The 22,401-nt window shown below is 40.2% G+C and overlaps 12 protein-coding genes across 12 annotated transcripts; 6 read left to right on the top strand and 6 right to left on the bottom strand.

Moving 5' to 3' along the window:
• Positions 1-20: 20 nt before the first annotated feature.
• SJAG_04211 (19S proteasome regulatory subunit) lies at positions 21-1,292 on the top strand (the record flags this gene model as incomplete). Its single annotated transcript, XM_002175294.1, has 3 exons — positions 21-151; positions 203-287; positions 402-1,292. The coding sequence occupies 3 exons, from the start codon at positions 21-23 to the stop codon at positions 1,290-1,292; spliced, it is 1,107 nt and encodes a 368-aa protein (XP_002175330.1).
• A 206-nt stretch (positions 1,293-1,498) lies between these two features.
• On the bottom strand, positions 1,499-3,727 carry SJAG_04213 (RSC complex subunit Sfh1). The gene has a single exon (XM_002175296.2). The coding sequence runs from the start codon at positions 3,669-3,671 to the stop codon at positions 2,391-2,393; it is 1,281 nt and encodes a 426-aa protein (XP_002175332.2). The 5' UTR covers positions 3,672-3,727; the 3' UTR covers positions 1,499-2,390.
• Positions 1,834-2,392, top strand: SJAG_04212 (hypothetical protein). Its single transcript, XM_002175295.2, has one exon. It carries the CDS (start codon positions 1,891-1,893, stop codon positions 2,242-2,244), a length of 354 nt encoding a protein of 117 aa, XP_002175331.1. The 5' UTR covers positions 1,834-1,890; the 3' UTR covers positions 2,245-2,392.
• On the bottom strand, positions 3,661-5,112 carry SJAG_04214 (U1 snRNP-associated protein Usp106). Its single transcript, XM_002175297.2, has one exon. The coding sequence runs from the start codon at positions 4,716-4,718 to the stop codon at positions 3,933-3,935; it is 786 nt and encodes a 261-aa protein (XP_002175333.1). The 5' UTR covers positions 4,719-5,112; the 3' UTR covers positions 3,661-3,932.
• On the top strand, positions 4,987-7,999 carry SJAG_04215 (ubiquitin carboxy terminal hydrolase Ubp1). Its single transcript, XM_002175298.2, has 2 exons — positions 4,987-7,583; positions 7,641-7,999. Exons 1-2 carry the CDS (start codon positions 5,108-5,110, stop codon positions 7,718-7,720), a joined length of 2,556 nt encoding a protein of 851 aa, XP_002175334.1. The 5' UTR covers positions 4,987-5,107; the 3' UTR covers positions 7,721-7,999.
• On the bottom strand, positions 7,498-8,463 carry SJAG_04216 (mitochondrial 54S ribosomal protein YmL31). Its single transcript, XM_002175299.2, has one exon. It carries the CDS (start codon positions 8,332-8,334, stop codon positions 7,987-7,989), a length of 348 nt encoding a protein of 115 aa, XP_002175335.1. The 5' UTR covers positions 8,335-8,463; the 3' UTR covers positions 7,498-7,986.
• Positions 8,464-8,565: 102 nt separating this feature from the next.
• Positions 8,566-9,338, top strand: SJAG_04217 (cytochrome b5). The gene is made up of 3 exons (XM_002175300.2): positions 8,566-8,784; positions 8,907-9,072; positions 9,153-9,338. Exons 1-3 carry the CDS (start codon positions 8,640-8,642, stop codon positions 9,226-9,228), a joined length of 387 nt encoding a protein of 128 aa, XP_002175336.1. The 5' UTR covers positions 8,566-8,639; the 3' UTR covers positions 9,229-9,338.
• A 105-nt stretch (positions 9,339-9,443) lies between these two features.
• Positions 9,444-10,942, top strand: SJAG_04218 (TIM23 translocase complex subunit Tim23). The gene has a single exon (XM_002175301.2). The coding sequence runs from the start codon at positions 9,672-9,674 to the stop codon at positions 10,269-10,271; it is 600 nt and encodes a 199-aa protein (XP_002175337.1). The 5' UTR covers positions 9,444-9,671; the 3' UTR covers positions 10,272-10,942.
• Positions 10,886-13,236, bottom strand: SJAG_04219 (sorting nexin Atg20). The gene is made up of 3 exons (XM_002175302.2): positions 12,595-13,236; positions 12,373-12,481; positions 10,886-12,326 (listed from the first exon to the last, which is right to left on the bottom strand). Exons 1-3 carry the CDS (start codon positions 12,706-12,708, stop codon positions 11,089-11,091), a joined length of 1,461 nt encoding a protein of 486 aa, XP_002175338.1. The 5' UTR covers positions 12,709-13,236; the 3' UTR covers positions 10,886-11,088.
• Positions 13,237-15,745: 2,509 nt separating this feature from the next.
• Positions 15,746-17,809, bottom strand: SJAG_04220 (DUF2009 protein; the record flags this gene model as incomplete). The annotated part of the gene is made up of 2 exons (XM_002175303.2): positions 15,746-17,546; positions 17,595-17,809. The coding sequence occupies 2 exons, from the start codon at positions 17,807-17,809 to the stop codon at positions 16,244-16,246; spliced, it is 1,518 nt and encodes a 505-aa protein (XP_002175339.2). The 3' UTR covers positions 15,746-16,243.
• On the top strand, positions 17,769-21,255 carry SJAG_04221 (sorting nexin Snx12). The gene has a single exon (XM_002175304.2). It carries the CDS (start codon positions 18,028-18,030, stop codon positions 21,034-21,036), a length of 3,009 nt encoding a protein of 1,002 aa, XP_002175340.1. The 5' UTR covers positions 17,769-18,027; the 3' UTR covers positions 21,037-21,255.
• Positions 21,101-22,158, bottom strand: SJAG_04222 (U4/U6 X U5 tri-snRNP complex subunit Dim1). Its single transcript, XM_002175305.2, has 5 exons — positions 21,926-22,158; positions 21,836-21,861; positions 21,725-21,765; positions 21,567-21,677; positions 21,101-21,519 (listed from the first exon to the last, which is right to left on the bottom strand). Exons 1-5 carry the CDS (start codon positions 21,958-21,960, stop codon positions 21,304-21,306), a joined length of 429 nt encoding a protein of 142 aa, XP_002175341.1. The 5' UTR covers positions 21,961-22,158; the 3' UTR covers positions 21,101-21,303.
• Positions 22,159-22,401: the final 243 nt, after the last annotated feature.

Genomic DNA, 22,401 nt, shown 5'->3' with positions numbered 1-22,401 from the left:
GCCCTTACAATTAAAAGAAAATGGATACAGTATTTGGAAGATCTCGGCAGAATGAAAACCAGACAAGAAGACTGGGATTGATTTCCCTCAAAGCAGGAAAACTAAATCGCAAACCAGGAACGAAAGTACTTCAGGCAGATCATCGTAAAGGGTATGAAATGAGGATTGCGGTTTTTTCATTTGCTAATGTTTATTTGTGCAGTGTCCTTTACTTTCAACTCGAATCTGACGAATTATTACATTTCTACTGGAAACCAAGAAGTGCTACCTCTACACAAGTTGAAGATGTATGTTTTGTAGAATGGAGGAAATGAGTTTATTGGAACTAAAGTTGCTGGTTACATGCTTTCATTTATCTCGAACTCTTTTTTCTTCGACGAGCATGTAGTTAACGCAAGCAGGATTTTATCATATTTCCCGATGAGGCAGAATTTGTCAGAATTCCTCAGTGCACGACGGGTCGTGTCTATGCATTAAAATTTAAGTCCTCCTCTCAAATTCACTTTTATTGGCTTCAGGATACGAACACTGAAAAAGATGAGCATGATGTCTCGTTAATTAATCAACTTATTGCCGATCCTGTTACAGTTGCCCGTACCATCAATGCCCGTAATCAGTCGGACAGTCATGCTTCACATGTATTCGATGACTCTTCATCCACAAACCAACTGCTGCAACTGTTTGGTGCCACTGGACGTGGAGATTCTCTTCAAGACTTCAATTGGGATGTACTTTCCCCTACGGCGGAGCATCAAGGCATCCTTCCTCATCTTAGCTTCGGAGGTTCAGAGTCTGGTGCAGCTGCTAGCACTCGTCATGAAGCACCGACAGAGGAATCTGCCAGTAATCGAGCCATGGATGAGGAAACTCTTCGCGAAAACCTTGAAGAGGGTCGTCCGTTGATTGATCTTGTGAACGAATTGCCCTCCATGATTACTACCACATCCGCTGAGTACGTCTCTTTCCCCATTGATGATCAGTTGTGGCGTGTAATTAGTCACCCACGTGTATGCGAAAAATTGTTTCCTCATTATCCACGGGAGGACCTTCTACAGAAGGGACCTGACAATCTCCCCCAAGATCCCGAGTTTCTGAAGGCAATCGCTGCACTTGTGGATGCCGTCACCTTGCCAGAAGCAAGTGCATTGATTGCAAAGTGCGGACTTTCGTTGGATGAGATACTTGATGAGAATGGAGCTGAACGTTTCTTACGTGCATTAGAAACAAAACTTGTTGCCGAGGGCGTTATCACTATTCCTGACGTTGAAGATGCTGTTATGCATGAAACATAAGATTCTGCTTCTTGGATCATGTTTATAGTCGTTTGGTTGAAACAACTATACTCAACTCTCATTAAAGTTCGCTTACCATTCTAAACTTGTGGACAGTGATCGCTCTTGTTTTCTCAGCTAGACCCATGTCGCGCCTTACTTAGGCTTAATGCCGTAAATGCAGTGTGATGCAAAAAAATTAACCATATGATATTCCGTCTCTCTCCCCCGCATGTACGCTTTTGTTCATTCAATATCATTACAACTAAAAGGTCACTCGCTATTGCCTACTCCTGAAACACTCGTTTACAATTTCTGTTCTACCCATTCCTGGCCACCATCACATCTTGCTCCAGGCTGATCAGTAGTAATTGTGTCGTAATGCTAATGCGTGGTTGCGTTCAGCAAAACGAACAAAATCGCCCATACATGTCGGCTCAATGCGTTCATAATGAGGCAAAAGAATGTTGTAACCTAGAGGCTATTCATAAAAAAACAGGCTTGGACTTTTAATTGTGAGATATACCTATTACTTGAATCAATCAAGTGGGCTGAAAGAACTTGATCAATCAGAGTTTTTGAAGAGTTTATAGAGGACAGAAAGGCGATTGTTTTTACCATGTTAAGAAGTTTTTGGAAAAATAATAACTTGCTTAACACGCGACAATGCGTATTGCGGCTTGCAACCTTCACTGGTCGACCATTTTCTGCTGCTCCGATAAGGACACAATCTAATAATTCCAACACGACAGAGCCAAATGATGCCGCAGCAACGAATCATTCAGACGATCCCATTAGTCCTGCTGAGAATGCCAGTCGAGAGGATGCAACTATGTCGGAAGCAAACGTGCGATCGGATTGGGATACCACACCCATCAGCGAACTTCAATCACGTACTGTAAAACGACTCTCCTCGGAAGACGAGAATGGAACCCCTAATGGGACATGTGGAAGAACATCCAGCAATGAGTAGGGAAGCCCGGATGCTTTTAATGAAGTTGATGAAGCTTTTGCATTCTTATTTTTTTGTCACTATTAGTAGTTGAGGAATAACGTAGATTGATGAAAGAGGAAGGGGCATATTGTGGAAAGAAAAGCGTGAATGGGGCACTGCATAGCTTAAGTGTAAAGTCCACTTCGCCAGTAGGGAAGCTTTCCGTTTTTTGCGTAAGCGACACCGCATGCGTTACACAGCGATTTGTTGCCTTTAGGTCCGCGACGAACGCAGAACGTTCCTGTTCCAGGAACGTTGCACCACTGACATCGCCAACGCGCCCGCTCTTGATCGAGTAAAGTTTGGGCATCCGAGACAGAACTACTAGGAAGAGCAGTATTGCTAGCAGCGGCAGCGCCTCCGGAGGCTGCTGCCGCTGCTGTTGCTGCTCTCCACCGTTCTGCTGAAACATCAGCCGCATTTCCACCAAACTTGGAAGCTTCTCGGCGCCACTGACGAACAAAGTTTTCGTGAGCAGCGTCATTCCGTTCTGCATCTGCAGGTTGAACCACCTCGAGTGTAGGCTGCCACAGAGCACTCAATGTGTCTGGTGTATACCGAGGCCCAGCGACATTTCCGAGAAGTGAATCGTTCTCAAACTCCGGTAGTATTCCCTCGCAGGCATCTTTCTTTAGTTTTAGTAAGTTTTCATGAATTGCCGTGGCGATAGCAGGCGAGAACTCTCCGGGGAGACCCAAGTCCATGCAAGTTTGTAGACTGAACTCTTCGGGCGTGGATTGACTCGTTAAGTTCCATTCAACTTTATCATTAAACGTTTGGTTTGCCAGTTGTACCTGAATATTAAAGACGACCAGCATCTCATGCTCCTTGGGCATTGTAACCTCAGCAACCGGCGCATACTCCTCAATCTGTGTTCGTATGATAGAACTTATTTGCGGAACAAATGTATTCACAGGCAAATCTAAGTCTGTGCATAAAATGAGTGCAAATGTATCTGGCGAAAGCGTTTGCTCATTCATGTTCCATAAGAAAAAGTCTTTAATTTTAAAACCTTCATGCTCAAGGTTCAAACGAATAGGAATGTAGATATCTTCTATTTCGGCAGCCCGAGAGAGTTGTTCATCGGTGACGTAGGTGTGTTTTGTTTTTGTTGCAGGTTTGACTTGGACAAGTTCAATTTTTGGTCGTTGTACGGGAAAACCTCGTTCATCGACTACAACTTTTTCCTCTGGTCTTTGTTTTGGAGTTTCCCGAGTTTCGAAATCTTCACCCTGTTCGAAAGCTGCGTAATTCACCACAGGAACATTTCGCAGTGAATTACGCCCACTGTAAGAAGTGTGAGATCTTGTGGAAGCGGGAAGAGCTTTTCTAAAGAGCGCTGTATTTCCAGTTCGTAACCGCGACGAATAAGTCGTTTTGCACGCCTGACTCATTTTCCCTTCCATGCACTCACGTACTCATGGTCGCGTTGAGGTAGACGATATTTTTGGTGGTGAATTTGTGCCGCGGGTTTGCCGAGGGATATTCAACAAAAACAAAACTCATAAAAAGAGAGAAAGGAGAGTGATGCTGTTGTCTAGATGAGGTTGATGAACGAATGACATGTCGAGGTCTGGAAAGTAGCTGGATTGAAGGTCATTGAGGGAAGAAATCAAGGCTATTCTCCTTAAAAAGATTTCCCTTAGAATCTCTTCATTAAGACTTGGTCAAGTCGCTTTGACAGCCTCTTGAAATTCGAGCCTATCCCCTTTTTCTTCTTCAGTAAGCTCACCTTTCTTTTCGAGTTCGCGTTTTTCCAAGAGCTGACGAAGTTCCTTTGCTGCATCCCGAATTTGAGCATAGCCAAGATGCATCTTACCGGAAAAGTGATCAGCCAGACGACGATCATTGTCAAGACGAGACAAGTAGGCGCTGCATACGTCACAGACTTGCAGCTTTTGATGTGTTGAACTCGCCTGGCTAGGAAGCTCATTGATAGATAGTACTTCTTGAACAAGTTCTTTTTTTGTTTGCTTAACCTTGTTATAAGCCGTGAATCTTTGAATGGATTCATTTACTCGACCCTTGCTAGCCAGTGCTTTAATTTCATCAATCAAAACACTGATGGTATGGTCCAAATGCAAAATCTCCTTCATTAACGCATCTGTACGATCAATTTCTTCACGAGTTTTTTCGCGACGGGCTTCAGCGATGTCAATTCGTTTGTTACATTCGGTGACATGACGCTCTAAATCCTGTAGATAATCCCATTCGTATCCGTAGTCATGGGAGTAACTCGCTGCTTCATAATCTGCTTTTAATTTGTCGCTGTGAATTTTTGGACAAGGACCAAGATCCATCTTAGTGTTGACGAAAACATCATGAGGGCAAATTCCACAAAGAAAGCTTCGACAGACCTTTCTATCCGTAAATTGGACTTGACCACGACTGGAAAAGTTGCTCAAATTGCTTCCCATGAGCTGTTCAATGATTTTAGCTTGCTCGGCCGCCATGTTAAAAAAATAATAAATGATCTTGCAGCAGTAGAACAGTATACCTTCCTAACTTTTGATTCTTTCAATTTTTTTCGTTGTTATATATTGGTTGTATGTCTAGAGAAATTGCCTCAAAAATACATTAGATTCCTTATAAACCGCTGACAATGTGCCCGGTAAGTCTTGAAAATATTAACAGATCGAATTCGTAAGTATCTTAATCTCTGTACGAAGTCTCCAAGCAGAATTTTTAAAATTGTTGTTGGGAGGCAGTTGGAAAGCTGTTCTCAACAAACTTCTTAGTGAAACGTGGGAAAAGCATTGATTGGTATAAGTAGCCTACGGCACTCGTTTTACCAGGAAAACTCGGCGAGAAACATTGTTACATTGATGCTGGCGGTTTCGTTATGAAGCTCGCGGCTGCTCGAACAAATTTAAACGAATTCGACAAAACTTGGGTGCTCCCGCAGGATTATGATACTGAAAATGACCCAGATGAGATCATTAATTCAATTGAGAAATTGAACAACTGGAAAGATGAGAAAACAGCGTTTTTAATTCAGTATGATTGGTTTGAAGCGCTAAAAGATTATCTTTCCGAAAATGCCACTCGGCCCGGTTCCATAGATCAACGGCCATTAGTTTCAGATGACAATACCTTGTTGTCTGGTTTGGAAGAGATGATTGACTATTCAATTGTGTCACCAAAGTTATGGGCTTCTCTTGTTTCAGAGTTTGGACTTATAGGACCAGCTCTGGAAAGAAATGTGCTTTCCATTGGATCTCCATCACAGAGGGAACCCTTTCTGGATGTTTATCCACCGCATTTCCAATTAACCATTCTTTTGAATGAAGACACTCAGTCCGCCAGTATGTATTCAGCTTTTCCTATACGTGATGGTACCTTAGAAGCGCAAATGTTTAGATTTTCCGAGGCCTCTACTGTTCAGGAAATGGAGGAAACGGTTTCTGATCTACTGAAACTGGAACGAGGAAAATTTCGTCTTTGGTATGCAAATCAGAACTATCCCATTCCGCCAACTATCAGCCTCGATGAGTTTCTGAAGCTAGGATTCATGACTTTACTCTCTGATGACATGAATTCCATGTCTCTCTATGAACTGAATATCGATAGGGGTCTATTAGTGGTTGAATTGCTCTGTGCAGATGGTATTTGGCCCACGAACTTGGTTTTACCAAAGCAAACTACGAGTGAAGGCCTAGTAGGAATTGGTGGACTGTATAATTTGGGAAATACTTGCTACATGAATTCAGCCATCCAGTGTATGTTTCACACAAGGGAGCTGACTGGTTATTTCATTACGAATGAGTATGAGAAGGATGTGAATTATACGAATCCTTTAGGCATGAATGGGAAAGTTGCACTGTCTTATGCATCATTAGTCAAGCAAATGAATCAACAAAAACCAGGTAGTGCTATTGCGCCCAGCTCGTTTAAACGTATCATTGGCGAATTCAACACGTCTTTCTTAGGGTTTTCTCAACAAGATTCGCAAGAGTTTATCGCCTTCTTTTTGGATGGATTGCACGAAGATTTAAACCGAGTTCGAAAGAAGCCTTACGTGGAGCGACCAGATCTGTTTGAAGATAATCAACAAAAGGTCGAACAGGTTGCCAACCAATGCTGGGAGGCCTACAAAAAACGAAATGACTCTATAGTTGTTAGTCTCTTCCAAGGAATGTACAAGAGCACCCTAAAATGCCAACAATGCCAACAAATCTCTATTGTTTTTGATCCGTTCATGTACCTTACACTACCTTTACCGTGTGAAAAACGTTGGAAAAAGTGCTTAACATTTATGCCCGATACACCTAATCAAAAGCCCGTCGCTCTGACTCTTGAGCTGGACATGGACGCTTCAATTAGCGATATGAAGAATGAGGTAATCACAAAGCTATCTGAAATGTCTATATATGTCGATACTTTACTCAGTTGTGACATATACTGGGGCAAAGTCCACCGAATTCACTATGATCACCAAAAAATCCGAAAGGCAATCTCAAAATCAGACAACATTGTGTTATACGGTCAGAAATGTTGTGGAGACATTGTTTACGCACCTGTTATAAGTGCTTCAGCACGCGATGATATTTGCGGTGCATACCAGTATCGTGATGCATTTGGTATGCCACTTCAAATTCAATTGCCTATAGGTTGGGTCAAACAAGAAACAATTCGTGAATCTATCATCTCTGCTTACTATGCGACAACGGGTGTTGGAGTTGGCAACAATGATTTTTCGATATTGGCTTATCAAAGTCTAAAGAGCAACAACGCTTGGGAAAAAACGGCGGAAACAGAAGTGCAGAAACTCACTGTGCTTGATGAAGAGCTTGTTCATGTCGATGCTGGCACCGTGTTCGTTGCTGAGTGGGATGAAGCATTAAAGGATAAGTGTTTTGCTCGGGGAAAAATGTGGATTTATGGACAACAGCAACCATCAACAACGGAGACAGTAACACTAAATGACTGCATGCGCGAATTCTCAAAGCCTGAAAAACTTTCGGCTAAAGATGCGTGGTACTGTCCCAACTGCAAAGACTTTCGACCAGCAACGAAGACCATGGAAATTTGGAAACTTCCTAAAATACTAGTCATTCATTTAAATAGATTTTCTTGTCGAAAGTCTTGGAGACGGGGAAAAAGAAACGATCTTGTAACATTTCCAATTGAGGGTTTGAAACTCTCCGAAGGGTCTCAGAACGAATGGTCAACAGGGACTAAGGACTCTTTCAGACCAGAAACTTGCACAAAAAAATACAATCTTTACGCTGTGGATAATCATTACGGTTACATGAGCAGCGGTCATTATACTGCTTTTGCAAAAGACTTCGTTTCTAAAAAGTTTTATCATTTCGATGGTAAGTTTCAACAAGCATTTAATTTTAAGTCAACATATTACTAACACATTGCAACAGATGCATCGCAACAGCTGATCACAGAAGACGATCTTGTATCCCCGGCTGCATATGTTTTGTTTTATGAGCTTACGGAATAGGTTTGCAGACTTTGGTAAGGCTATGTGTTTCTTCGGTTTCGTAATTTTGGTTTTCTTTTACATTTTCGCAGTTGAAACTCCACCCGCTTAGAGAGCAAACTGCAGGGGTTCTGGTTCAACTTATGCATAGAGTCGCTATATTGAGTAACAAGAAAAGAAAGGAAATGGGTAATTAAGACATGAGATTATCGTAGGCGGGGGAGCTAGTGCTATGAAAATTACAAGAGACGTGGGTGAGCCAGAAATATACAGTTGGAACATGTTTCTTAGAAACCCAATGGGTTTGTCCGGTGAGTGATTTTTGTCCATTTCGGTACTTTATGAATGGATTTGCGCCATCCTTGGATACCCTTACCTCTAGTAGTTTTGGTAAAAACCGAGTATTTGTCTTTAGGAGACATTTCTGATTCCCGAGGTAAACCTTCTTCAATGACACGAAGAAGCTTACAGGATTGATTATTCGTGTTTAAAGCTTCGCTTACGGTACTGACGACCTCATCTACATTTTGCAGACGTTTACGGTGCCGGTATTTTCTTAAAGCCGATAATCGCCATGGATTCTTCCACAGATAACCTCCCAATGCAACGGGAGTTTGTTTGAACAGGCCAAACATAAAGACAAAGGCAAGCAACTAAGTTTATTGCTGTAATACTTGGAAGTAAAGCTTGTTCTCAAGCATCAAAGCAAATGGTGGAGTATTGTTCCTTCTGTTTGGGAAACGGAAACTTCTGTTTTGGGGGTGTAACCCCAGACGCGGAGGTGTGACTGCTGAATTAAGCTCAAGTGGTACCATTCTGTTGCGCGGGGTAACGCAAATGAGGAGGTAACTATTTCCACCGACAACCTTCCTTTAGCCAATATCCACCTTTTTCTTTCTGTACAGTATAATTAGACGGGCAGCCATTAGGTTCAACCAAGATGACTAAGGAAATTACCGTTGAAGAAGTTATGAAGCATAACACTAAGGATGACCTTTACATGGTCATCCGTGACAATGTTTACGACGTTACCAAGTTTATTGATTCCCACCCCGGTGGTGAGGAGGTCCTCATTGATGTTGCTGGTAAGTAGCCGTTTTTGTGCGTAATTTCGGGACAACTGTGCGCCTTTTTCATGTCCTGAGTTGCTACGTGTTCTTGTCTCTGCTCTGTTCGTTCTCTCAATTGATCTTGTACTGACAAATAGGTCGTGACGCTACTGGTTCCTTTGAAGATGTTGGCCACTCCGAGGACGCCCAAGATATTCTGAAGGGTCTCTTCGTTGGCAAGTTGAAGCGCGTTGAAGGTGGCCCTGAATTGCCTAAGGGTTCTGCCAATTTGGGTGGTGAGCACCATTCTTCTGAGCAGCATGTGTATGTACAATTCGATCCCTGTGAACGCCTACCGGGGCTCGGTTTTATCTGTGTTATTCATTGAAACTAACGTGTTGTAGAAACCCCTTCATGTGGGTAATCGTCGGAGCAATGGTTGTCGCCTATATTGCTTTCCGCATGTACTTCCTTAAGTAGACTTGACGTCTTCTTTCTTTTCTGTAACTTTACCTTCGTACCTGTATTTCTCATCTCTGTCAATTTGTATCATATAACCTTTATAAAAGCCCTTTTTTGGTATCCAAACAGTTGTTTCTGTAGGTAGTAGCTGTCTGTTCCCGTGTCATTTCTGGCTTTCGAGTGGTGTCGCATTAAAACTCTATCAGCATTAAGATTTCACGTGACCGTTCTCACTGTAAATTACACCTAAGAAAAACAAAAAGAAACGATCATTCGTCTGCACGTCCTGGTCGTTGTAGTCTTATCCATTATCGCTGATGTTTCTGTGAGCTGAGTATTAGTTATCGTTGTCGACCCGTGGCTCCTCCATCGCATATTTTATCGCTATCACCACCACGCTTTTCTGACCACCGTGTTCTGCCAAAAACACGACGTTTGGGAAGTAGTCGGTCGTCTGGAGAATGTCTTGGCTGTTCACGAGAAAATCAGAGGAGAAACAAAAACCGGATGGGGAGCATGAGGCGACAGCCTCTGAGCTTTTGTCTGGAACAGAGTTTGATCCGGCCGTTCTGCATCCACTGGCAAATTTGGGAGGTTCGCTTGATTATTTAAACATAGAGGAAGACACATTGAGCAATCTCCCTGGTGATTCCCATGCAATTCCTTCCCGTGGTTGGCAGGATGACTTATGTTATGGTACCGGTACCATGTACCTTGGAGGTTTGGCAGTCGGTGGTCTTTGGGGACTTAAGGAGGGATTAAAAAAGACAGAGAATCTTCAGGTGAAAAAATTGCGTGTGAACGGTATTCTCAACAGTGTGACTCGTCGTGGTCCTTTTGTTGGAAATTCAGCCGGTATTCTGGCCATGATGTACAACAGCATCAACTCGTTCATCGGTTATAAGCGTGGAAAACATGATTGGACCAACAGCGTTGCTGCTGGTGCCATTACAGGAGCTGTTTTCAAGTCCACTCGTGGTGTTCGTGCTATGGGTATAAGTAGTGCCATGATCGCTGGTGCTGCTGGTGCTTGGTGCCTTTTGAAGCGTGCTTTTTCGTAAAGGATCACTGTTAATAGTCTCAAAAACGGCTTGACGACTTTGTGAGCCGACACCTAGAATGGTTTCATCATAGAGGTGTCAACATTCTTGTTGTTCCCTGTGTTGGTACGTGGGCTACATTTACGCCTCTGTTAGCGTAAATCTCTTACGAACAGTTGCTATTAGACTTTTTTGTCATCTTGCTCCGTAACACTGCTACCCGTACTGATTCAAAACTCAAATTTTCTTCTTTCTCTTATGCACACGCACAGCGCACACTCTCACTTATTCTTACACATTCTCCCAAACATTTCCCCCCTGTCCTTTCTTTCTCTTTTTGTTTTATTTTTCCTCTCTCCGTCTCTCTTGTTTTCTACAGCTTGTGCAGAAAACATGGAGTGATGAAAAGTGTCTTTGACGAGATAGATTTTCCTGAACTGCCTTAAATTCACAAAAAATCGCTGCCAGTGTGTTAGATCTGCTGCCACAGTGCTTGCATTTGTTCTGCTTGAGAATGTCTTTCTGTATCGGCTTTCATAAATTTCACTTCTAGCCAATTGCTCGGATTTTTTGTATAAATTAATCAAGGTTTTGTTACGGAAAAATGGATTTTAGTGAAAGGTTATTTGAGGAGGTGTTAATGAAAATGTGTATGGATTTGTACGTAATTTATTTGAAAAAAAAGAAAATATGTGTGTATGAGTGCTCGAACGTGTATAGAGAAACGGAGCATAAGGGAAAAGGTCATCAAAATCAGCCATTAAAGTTAAAGTTTTTCACACAAACGGAGAAAAAAAAATAGGAATTAATAATACGCTTCGTCATAACAGCAAGTAATTTAATCTTGCTCATCAGCATTAATATCTGTCTCGTGGTTTAATTCTGCTGTTAGGTCATCAAGTTCTCTTTGAGTACGTTGCCAGCAGGTCAAGTTCGTAGTGGCCCATTGATATAAGCCTTCTTGTACAGCAGAAGCAATCTTTTCCCACTGTTCTTTTTGGCACCCTTCGTAGAAAGTAAGTTCATCCTCCAATTGTGCATCGATGACTTTACAGTCTTCATTCACAGCCTCTAGCATTCGCTCCAGTTCACCACGAGTGAAACGTGTAGGAACCTTTCCAAGCAATGAGGAATCCGTGTCTAAAATGTCGTGAAAAGCATGTTGCAAACGTCCAAATAACGAACTTCTACGTTGTGGATACGCCGTCGGGCGATGGGCATTGTTTCTTTGAACGTTGGTGGTGCCGGAGCCTTCAGTGATATTCACTTCTTGCACTAATAAGTCATGAATTAACGCCCGTTGCCTGAGTTTCAGTTCACGGTATTTAAACACATTTGCAGCGGATGCAGCGAGCTGCGCAGATTGCACAACGTATTCATATAACGAGATGCTCAGTTCTTCATTCAAGTTTGTGGTGAACAAGCCACTGCTTTCGAACGTATTTGCGACGATATGATATAAATGTGAAGATGGAATCTCTTGCACGGATGTCATTGAATGGAAGAGTGTGCCTGTTTTAGAAAGGCAATTCTCAAGTTTGTTCAAGCTGGACAAGAACTTTTGAATAGCCTTCTCAAAATCATTTCGCAGCAAGTTTTTCAGGGTTTTGATCTCTCTTGCCGTTTGTTTTAGGTCAGAACAGTCAATTCCATCTGAAGATTTAGAATCTGGAGCAGAATCTAAGGGATTTGAGCCGGATTTTGGCATGGGTGAAGAGGTAGACGAACTACCTGTTTCATTGGTGATTGAAGAAACTGAGTCAGACTGAACATACTCACTAGTACCACTCATAATCAGTGGCATCATAGGACGAATGTCTGCATAGGGATCCGAGTCCACTGTTTTCAACGGTGGTACCCTTAATGCTTCTTTTTGCGGGTGTTGCAAAGATGCACTCTCGGCCGAGAGGATAGCATGCCAAGGGATATTCTGCGACAGAAAGCTTTGAAAAAGAACGTCTGCCGATAGTATGGGGTGCTTTAAACATTGCCCTAAGAATAACTGCAGTAAGACTGAACGACGTCGTAACAGCTTGGTATCACGTTTTGCAGTAACAGGCTTCTTAGCGTAGCTTACTACACGTAATCATTAGTACTAGTAATCATAATTCATGTCTCGTACACAATGACTGTTTCTCCGGAATCGGCGGAACGATTAAAACAGGATAGATACGGCAAAGAATCGTTCGGACAGAAACAAAATCGGAATATCTTCTCCATACAGAATGTCCCTTTGTCGTTAATATGCATATTCTTTACGTCGTACTTGCAAAACTGCAAAAGGGACAACATTTCAATATATCCTTTTAAACGATTCCTATTGAAAGCTCATTGATTTGCATACCTTATAATGTACTTCGTACTCGACGTATGATCCTGAACTTGAATTTACGGTACCCAAAATTGAAACGGTTTCGGATGAGAGACGCGTGTCCTCGTTTTCCAAGTCGAATGACATAATTTGCAATGTTTAAGATAAGGAAGCAAAAACACTGTGAATTCGGTCAATTATGCCTATTCTCTTGAACAAGACTTCTGCAGTTATTTAACTCTTTCAAATCTGGTTTCAATTAAGTGAGTGGTTGATGGCAGATGGGTCTTAGCATTCGTTCATTTATTTCGTGACAAAGACTGCGTTGGCCGGAATGATAGATGGAAACAGACGACTAGCTTGTATGTTTCCGTTTTCTTGTTGGTGGTTTCTTTCTTATGCGATGCAGGAAGTTGTAAAAAATGATAACAAATACTATATTGATGGACACGGGTTTAGTTTGTTTAGTTGCGATTAAAAGTAAAACTTAAGCTTACTAGTAGTGGGTCAGCTATCGTCGTTTCGTAAAAAGAGGGAAAGTACAAAGAATAAGAGAATATGCATGCCCATATAAGAACGAAAGTAGCATCCCGTTATAGTTGTCACTGTCATTACCTGCATTGGAGTCATAACAATTAGTCTTTAAGTTTCAAACTATCCCATTTACTGATACAAGTGGGTGTAACATATATCCTATTTCTGTATGCCTTTAATCGAATTCGCAAATAAACCTAGTTAAAATGCAATATGTGATCATGAGAACTATCCTTGAATTACGCATCTCAACTATAAACGATGATGAACGTGCTACATTTATTACATTTTATGTTTGACAAAAATAAGTAGTCGGTTGGCAAACAAAATCCTACAAAGCTTGGTACAAGTAAATGATTTAATGTTCCATCACTCCCAACCGGTGTCTTGCAAAAATATAATTTTGTGATATCTTCGTATCAATGGATAAATTAAGATTAATACAACTGAGACATGCATGTAGAAAATATATTCCTCCTAAAGACTAATAACATTATAAGGAAGAAACCACCAAGTGAGAACATTCGAGACATTGATTTACTGTATTTGGTTTGGTCGTGTTGATGATTCCGTAAACAGTTCAGTATTGTTATTCATACACATATTGCGTTCCAGTCCGATTGACAAAACTTTGAGGAGCTTATTATCTTGACACATTGACTTTTACTTCAGAGCTTAACGTTTACAGAATACATTGCTAATCTCTTGAAATTATCAATATGAAAACAATTATACCCTCGAGCTTAATGTGAACGTAATAACCCTTTCAATTGTTATAAATAATTAACATTGTAAAGATTGCGCTAACGCATTGAGAGGATCTAACGAACATTAATGACATTAATATATAATACGGAACTCCATAAATCTAGAAATCATCAATTGCACAGTTTTTGAATTCTTGTATTCTACAGTAAAACAGCGCTCACTTAAGAACTAAGGAAGTCTAATTAGCGATATACATATTACAATTGCTGTTGGTTTAAGACGACATGAAAGAAAGTTCGAAGACACAGAAAGAAAAGTTTGCATCAAAGACTTGAGATAATTCTTTTGATTGCTAGCAAAAGAAAATATTTAAATTGATAAGAGAAGCGGTGTAAGCGTTAGCAATTGAGAGGTCTTTATGCAAAGAAGTTTTAAGTCTCTGATAATTTCTCTAGAGTTTTGGGTATTTAAGGGAGATACTAGTCTTGACGTTTCCATTAGTAAGCAGTAAATAGGAAGTAGCAGTTCATCACACTCACTGACTACCTAAGCATCAAAGGGGCATGCCTAAATAGAAGGCTTCAACGATTACTGTTCCATTGCACAACTTTCCTGATCATTTAGCAAAATCATTTGCTGGAGCCAAGTTACATCCAAAAGTGTGCTTTATAAGAAAAGCAAGACGAATGTTTTTTAGTACTTGACACTATCTATGACCATCTTGGGATAGTATCATGCATATCATGTAAAGCTTAGTTTATGCTTTGCCCGTATTTCTTTTTCTGTGATCCTTTAGGAACTAGCAATTATGACACATTTTTTCAATTTCTCCTGTGGGATGGCTCTTTCAATGTTATATTGCTAATTATTAATTCAAGTCGAAATACTATCTATATGTACTTCAATATGCTTCATAATGTACTTGAGCTTTTCTGAATGAAATGTATGATGTCAAGGGTGTTCCCAAACATTATTGATATAGTCAAGACTCTCCCTTTCAGTAGTGATAAGTTTCTTTATTACCGAGACAGTTGTGCAGAAATTTAGTCTAATTTATAAAAGTAATAGTTTCTATATAAAATTCAATTGTAGTACTAAATCAACTGTATTTCAGTTCCGAGTCAACTTTCAGAAGACGATTGACCGTCTAATTGTGTTTCCTTAAACTACCATAACCGTTTTTACGATACATAATATAAACATTCTTCGTTTAGATAAACTTTGTCAAGGATAAGGTCTGCAACTCTTGGTGGTGAGTTTGTAAAGATCTATTGTGACACAAACGCACTAACACCAATCTTTGTCACCACTATGAAGATGCAATTCAAGTTGCATAATATATTAAAACGCGCAACACGTAAAACACAATAATCATCTTTATGCACAGAATAAGTCCTAGAAGTCATATACTGGCAACAGTAGTATTTACTCTATTGTGACCTTAATACCACGGACAACAAACAAAGTATCCAATCCATATTCGTTTGTAGGGTTACGAAGCTCATTGTTGGCGGTTCATTGCAAAATGGCTGTTCCCTCACATACGAAATGCTTGACTGCAAAGTGTAATTTTTTAGTTAGTTCAACAAGTCTGTAATTTCAAGCTACTTAACTTTCCGTTTCTTCGTTTCATAATTCACTTGTTAAACCAACATCTGTTCATATTTTCTTAAAAGACATTATTCCTGTCATTAAATAGATAGTTATTCATGTGCCTCTTCCGAATCCCAAGCCCCAGTGCTTCTTGTATAATTTTGATCAGTGAAATAATATGAATGGATCAACAATTGACGATCTTAACGTTGTTATGTTGATGAAAATGACGAATTGTCAACTACTAACAATAACAATTCTGAGTCGTTCGTCTGCTAATGCCACCGCTCTTGCCAAGCCAGACAATTCAACTGTTATCAATTGTTTTAATACTTTTCATTTGTCATATTTTCTATGTTAAAAACTTTTTAATTACGAGTGAATTTTGGTTGATTCAGTTATGTGCTAATGTATATTTTTTAGGTCCACTAGCCATTAAGTTACTTCTTTTTATTTGTAAATGACAAGCCGAATTCCGTACACAAATATCTTCAAAACTTAAAAATATCTATCATTTTCGAACGGCTGCACTAATAGCTTTCAACAAAGTATCTTTTAATGTAAAAGTAAACAAAGTTGGAAAGAGAAATTCAGCAGTAGTCTGTACCATGCTATTCGATTCAAGACAATACCTTACCCTCATGATTTCTCGGTACGACCTCGTGCAGCAACAAAACTGTTTAAACTTTTCAGTAAACTATTTAGTAAATACGCCACTTTTCTTTTTTGTCTATACGATTGCAAATTTATGCACCGTTTTTTCTCAGGATCCAAATCTAAATCATAATTCTAATATCAGCGTAGAAAAAGAAGTTAACGGATGAATGTGTTCGGCCGTGTAATCACTTCAGATTCCCTCAAAATTTAAGAAGCCAGACATAAGCAATACTCTGTAATACTTTTTCTTGGAGATTTCATTCGTCCAGTTCCATGCACTTGTAAGACGACCATCAATACAGCTACCCGCGTCGTAGTAGTTATCGGCTCCACGACCATCAAAACCATGTTTAAAGAAATCCAATAAAAGTGTTTTCTGCAGACCATGAACACCACCATATTCGTCATCAATATACTGAACCAGGAATGGATCCTTTAGGCTTTCCAATTGTTTCATTACCTGAACCAAAGGTGTGAGGATATGGGGAACTTGTCTGTACTTGTCAATAAACATCAATGCGTTGGGGACAGCTCTATCTCCCAGATGAACAACCGAGCTGCCTATCCAGCTCACAGAGGACTCATTTTGGGACGCACTTAAAATCGAGTGGATTAACCGCTGAATGTGAGGACATTGCTGAACCCGGTTCAAACCTTGTCCAGTGTCGGAGATGTGATAACGTCCATTATTATTGAGTAGATCGGCATCACTTTGAAGCCAAAGGTCAAACGTTTGATCCATCATCCGCGTCCAAAACAGCAAGCTTTGGTCCACATAATAAAATTGTGTCTTGTGACTATGATTTAATCGAGCACCGCTCATGAAACCAATTTTTAGACTACCAGTTTTTGAGGAATCTTCAGGGGAAAAAAACTGGTGCAAATAGTCTCGCATCTGTTCGACTGGATTTCTATTTGCGACAAGAAAAGCTTCATGGTCAGCCAGAGAGGCCAGGCAACGTTCAATGGTAGCTGCACGATCTTTGTCGTTATTATCAAATTTAGCTATCAGCTCTTTCACTGCCTGATTTCTCTGTCCCAATAGCTCTAAACGATGTTCTTTCTTTATATCGGTTGGAATTTGTGTCAATGCTTGTGGTAATTGAGTATCATCTAGCAACTCAAGACATTCGATTTCCTTCAATGCTGTGTAAACAGTTCGTATTGGAGCGTAAAAGTCAAATTTCATCTGAGAGCGAACTTCAGGGAGCATTGAGTCTTGGCACATGTACATCATGGCGCCGTAAGTTGTTCGCATTTTCCCAGGATTCATGATTTTATAGCGTCTGCCAATTTCAAACACCCGTTTAAAAAAATCCGCATTTGCAAAATGATCTTTATCATCGAAAAGTTTGCAGCCAAGCTTAATATCCATCGCAACGACGAGACCACTGAGAATGCTGCACATTTCGGATAAATGTTTTACAATAATTCGCGACCGAGATGAGTATGTTAGAATATCAACATGGTCCGTATATTCAATCACATTTAGACTATATTTAGCGTTAATTCTGTTCGACATTAATGATTTTTCGACATACGCTGCTTCCAAAATCTCAAGAGTTTTTCTCTCCTCATTGTTCAACCGTAGGGGCGTGTAACTGGCCTTTTTTACCCAAATGCTAGCATCTGAGTGCTCTTTTAACATTTTGCATGTATGAAATTTGTAGTGTTTCTTAGCTGTAACAGCTACGTTTATGTTGTACTTGGTATCCGCGTGAATTATCCACCTGGACTCAACCATCCAGGTATGCATGGGTTTTTCCTAAAAGAACATTTGAATTAAACACATAACAGGGAAACACTTCTCTTAAACTTGTGATTCCCCCTGCTTCCCGAAGGTGTGCTATTGTGGAATTTATTTTGATTGTCAGTTCATCCTTGCTTTCGTTCATATCGGCCATTATCCTTCTTAATACGAGAATTACACTTGTTTCCCCATTGATGAGGTCTGTCACATTTCTTTTATAGGAGATGCATCGAAAACTGCTTCTTTACCTCGGTTTAAGCCTTGGTTTTGTATATTTTTGGATTGCTACACCCTTTTTAAGTAAAGTAGTATGTGCATGGCTCGCAGCATGGCTTGTTTGGCAATATTTTTGCTTTTTCCCGAACTCTATCGACCATACTATTCGAACAATGCCTCCACTGTGTACTAGAAGCGATGTCTTTAAAAGAGAGGGTACTGAGCTCAAACAACTGAATACCCTAATCCGGTCTCCGCTATTCGAAATGTCTCCCGAGGCTTCAGACGAAATGGATCTTATTTTAGCAATGCTTATTCAAAAATTCGTTTCCTCTTGGTCCATGCAACTGATGCCCGAAAAGGCTATTTCTAATATAGTGGAGGAGATGATTAGAGACTTGCTTTCAAATGTCATAAATCGACTGAGTACGGTGGACCCAGCTGACTTGCTGGTCCGGCATTGGTTGCCTTTGTTAACGGATCATTTACGACTGTACGTCGAGGCAGAGGAACTCGTTGTTGGCCGGAAAGCAGTCTCGTTTACTGATCCCCTGGAGCTTTCTCGTAAAGTTGCAGCTAGATACAACCATGGTCGTCTTCATCAAGCAGTCTCATTATCGGGTAATCCGATTGTTGCCCAAAAGAAATATCTCCGTCAATGGATAAATTCTATGTTATCTATACTTCTTCCAGAGTACTCAAATCTAAGCCCATTGGCACTCACATTTGCTATTGAACTAATAGTAGGCAAAATTATGCTACCGCTTGTAGCTCACTTTTCTAATCCCGACTTTTTTAATCTGTTAATTATACGTGCTAGCGGTACTATTTTGCAAAGACGTCGCAAAATTCGGCGACTGAAACATGCTATTCGGAAAATGTCCACGCATTCTCAAGTTGGACAGCATAAACTTGGCTTAAAAGACACTCAACACGCCTTTGATCAGTACATCCGGGAGATTAAGCGCATATCTAACATTTCTGATGCTCGAAGATTACGTACGGAACTGCTGGTACAAATGAAGCAACTTGACCAAAGTATCCCCTTTAGTTCTGAACTTACTCAATACTGTGAGCGGCTTAAGCTCGCTGTTCGCGCCGTTGAGAAGCGTATTACGACACTTTCTGGTGCTCCCATTCAACAGAAGATATCCACTTTATCTGAACAAATACATTCTTTAATGAATGTTCTAAATGATCCAGCAGGCGTATCGTGTTTCATTGAATTTATGGAAAGCAAAAATCAGTCCCAGCTTGTTCATTTTTGGCTTGTGATAGAAGGACTAAAAACATCGCAGGATGATCCATTGAATGCGTATGTGCTGGCACCATTTTCAGACATCGCGTCTGACCACGATGATTTTGCTACTATATACGAAAAATACTTTACTGATGAAAAACTGGGTCATCTTAATATTCCAAAAGCACTTTCTGAACCTATTCGACTATTTATAAATTGTCCTGTTAATAATTTGCCTAATGATAAATGGGTTGAAGCGAGAAATGCTATGTTGATGATTCAGAATGCCGTTTATATAACGATGGAGCGAGATTACTTCAATGAATTTAAGAACAGTGAAATTTATTATCGCTTTCTTGCACAAGATGTTGTTTCGGAACATAAGTCTTCGTTTCATCCTAATCCTGTGACTCCAATTCAGTTGTGTTCTCACCAAACTTCGATACACAGCGTTTCGAGTAGCTCAAAGTCCCTGCAGTCCTGGCCCTCCCAAAGTGTCAGCGTTCAAAGCTTACTAAATAAGCAACCAACCAACATTGGTCCTGAGGACGATGATGAGGCACCTTTCTCAGATGAAGAGGAAGTCATGTATGCACCTCCTGGTGATTTACAAATCTCAGAATCTATTGAAGCCCTGGACACAGATTTACAGGAATTACGAGAACAATTCCGTGTACTAAAGACACTTCTAAACAAGGCCGAAATAACGGCTGACGTGAAGCAACAAGAAATACTTTCCAAGGGTTATCGATCGTTAGAGCAAATTATCCACAGAAAGGAACGTCAACGGGCTCAATATCTCTCGCAAGAAGAAGATAGCAAATTATATAACCGCACTCGTATTACTATCGACAACTACAAGCAATCAAGAGATGACGATGGGAACGAGTTTGCGGTATATGTCATGCGAGTTGAACGAATAGAGAATGGCGATGTGTCATCAGGCTGGGTTGTTGCTCGACGTTATCGTGAATTTAATGAGCTGCATAAGCAACTGAAAAGGGAGTGTCCGCAGGTCGGCTTGTTGAAATTTCCCCAAAAAACTATCATTTCCTCCCCTCTATCTACGCAAACTCTTGAATTTCGTCGGAAGGCTTTGGAACAATATTTGCGAAGCATCCTTGAAATTGCTGAGGTTTGTGATGGAAAGACATTTCGTGTGTTTCTATCACAGCAGAATCTTACAGTTCCGAAGCTGCACGATACTAAGGACATTAAAATACGGTGGAAAGCGATGTTCGAGGTTTTGGGCTTTGATATGTCCAGTGCGTCATCAGCGGCATCCGAGGAATCCAGTTCTCCATTTGCTCGGTACATTTGTGAGTTTTTCGTGGAACTTTTTGGTCTGAACGATCCCACGAAAACGCAGTGGATGCCAATGAAAACTTGTATGCTTATGTTGGAACAGTTATTTGGGGGCACTCTTGAAAAAAAGGTTCGAGAAAGGATTTATCAATCGATACGTCCAGAACGTCTTTTGGAATGGCTTCAGAAAGTTCGAAAGAAGATTTGCTCCCCGTCGGGTTTGAGTAAAACCAATAATTCTGATGGCGAAGGTGAAGGGAACGCATCTTACGCGGATAAATTTCAGCTTAAGGCCGAAGCCAGTTTTATGCTTGCGTCAATGTTTCCAGGGTATACACCGGATGTCGCGGCAAAAAAGATCTTTCGCGTAATCCAGAATCAAACACTCAATACCCATATAGTCTTCGTCACGCTCGACGCTATACTGAATGGACTTTTGGATGGAAGGCAACCGCAGGTTAAGAAGATATAAATTATTATAAACATACTCCGGCGAATTGTTTCATTTTCGTTTACGTCTTTTATTACAATTTCACTCTTGATTGGATTTACTAACCTTTATTATTATTTATTATTTCCTTAAATACCCATTTTTAAATATCAATACATTGTAGAGCTCATAAAGCATTTGATGAGGACGCAAAAAAGCTTTAAGACGTTAATGTGTTGTATGTACAGTTGTAATCGCTCGAGCGCACAAGTCAGGTATAGTAGGTATATTTCGGGCTTGATTGTGTATCTAGTAACGGTGTCGAGTCGAGTAATCCTTAGGAGAAATAACAAGACCTTTTCCTTTACGGGCACCCCTGTAGACTGTCTCTATGATATCGATAAGCTCCTGCTTATCTTCCAGAGCCCAATTAATTTTGTTATTGTTACCAGTACCCAGGTCAACCATCATGTGCTTATTGCGATAGAAAAACATGATTGTTGTGCGGTCATAAAGTTCATACATCTAATTACGTTAGATTAATTTGTTTGTCAATACCAAATGCCCTATACCTTATTAAAATCGGGTACTTCATCAATGTCAACCAAATAAATGACAGCAAAATTAGACACCTTTTCAGCGACTTTATACAAAACCTCGTCTTGTTTCATACATTCCTCATCCTTAAAATGATTAGCATCTAGCAATCAGAAAATCAGAACGTCCGTACATGATCACGTCCAAATCGAATAACAACCAGTCTTTCCTGTTCTAAATCAATGTCAGTTATGTTTACACGACTAAATGCAGCTGAAAATTGTGAAAGAGAATTAAAGCTTACCCGACAGTATAGCTTGATCAACGTGCCTAACTAGTCAGCATATTTTTCCACAAAGACATTTGAATCTAGCAAAAACAGTATAAAACATACCAACCACTGTGTAAATGGGGTAATAAGTAGCTCATTTAGGTTGTTCTGTTTTTTTTTCAGTGATTTTTAGTCTAAGGATGTATATTTTGAACCGAATGACCAACGCCTGTGGTAACAATTTTTGTTGGCTTGGTTGCTGTATAATTGAAAGACTCTAGAAAAAACAGGAGAATTCTATATGTATGTCATTTGCAGATAGCAATTTGCCCACAGCATTCTTCAAGCTGATGAGTATATTCCGTTTTCCATAAAAGAGTACTGTATTTAATCCTATATACACCATGTAGAAACCGAATCACCATGGGTATTTTGTATAAAATGAATACAAACAGACTAGTCAGTAAGAGCTGCAGCTTTCATATAATGTGGGAAAATACTGTTCGTAACAAGTCATTGATTCCGTTTACTGTAATATGATGAATGATAAAATGATGCTTTTAGCTAATACGTAAATTATTAAAACAAAAAAGCAGTAG

This window comes from Schizosaccharomyces japonicus (assembly GCF_000149845.2).
Source record: "Schizosaccharomyces japonicus yFS275 unplaced genomic scaffold supercont5.2, whole genome shotgun sequence".
Classification (NCBI taxonomy): domain Eukaryota; kingdom Fungi; phylum Ascomycota; class Schizosaccharomycetes; order Schizosaccharomycetales; family Schizosaccharomycetaceae; genus Schizosaccharomyces; species Schizosaccharomyces japonicus.
The sequence above is the reverse complement of the archived record's forward strand: the minus strand, read 5'-3'. Positions and strand labels throughout refer to the sequence as shown.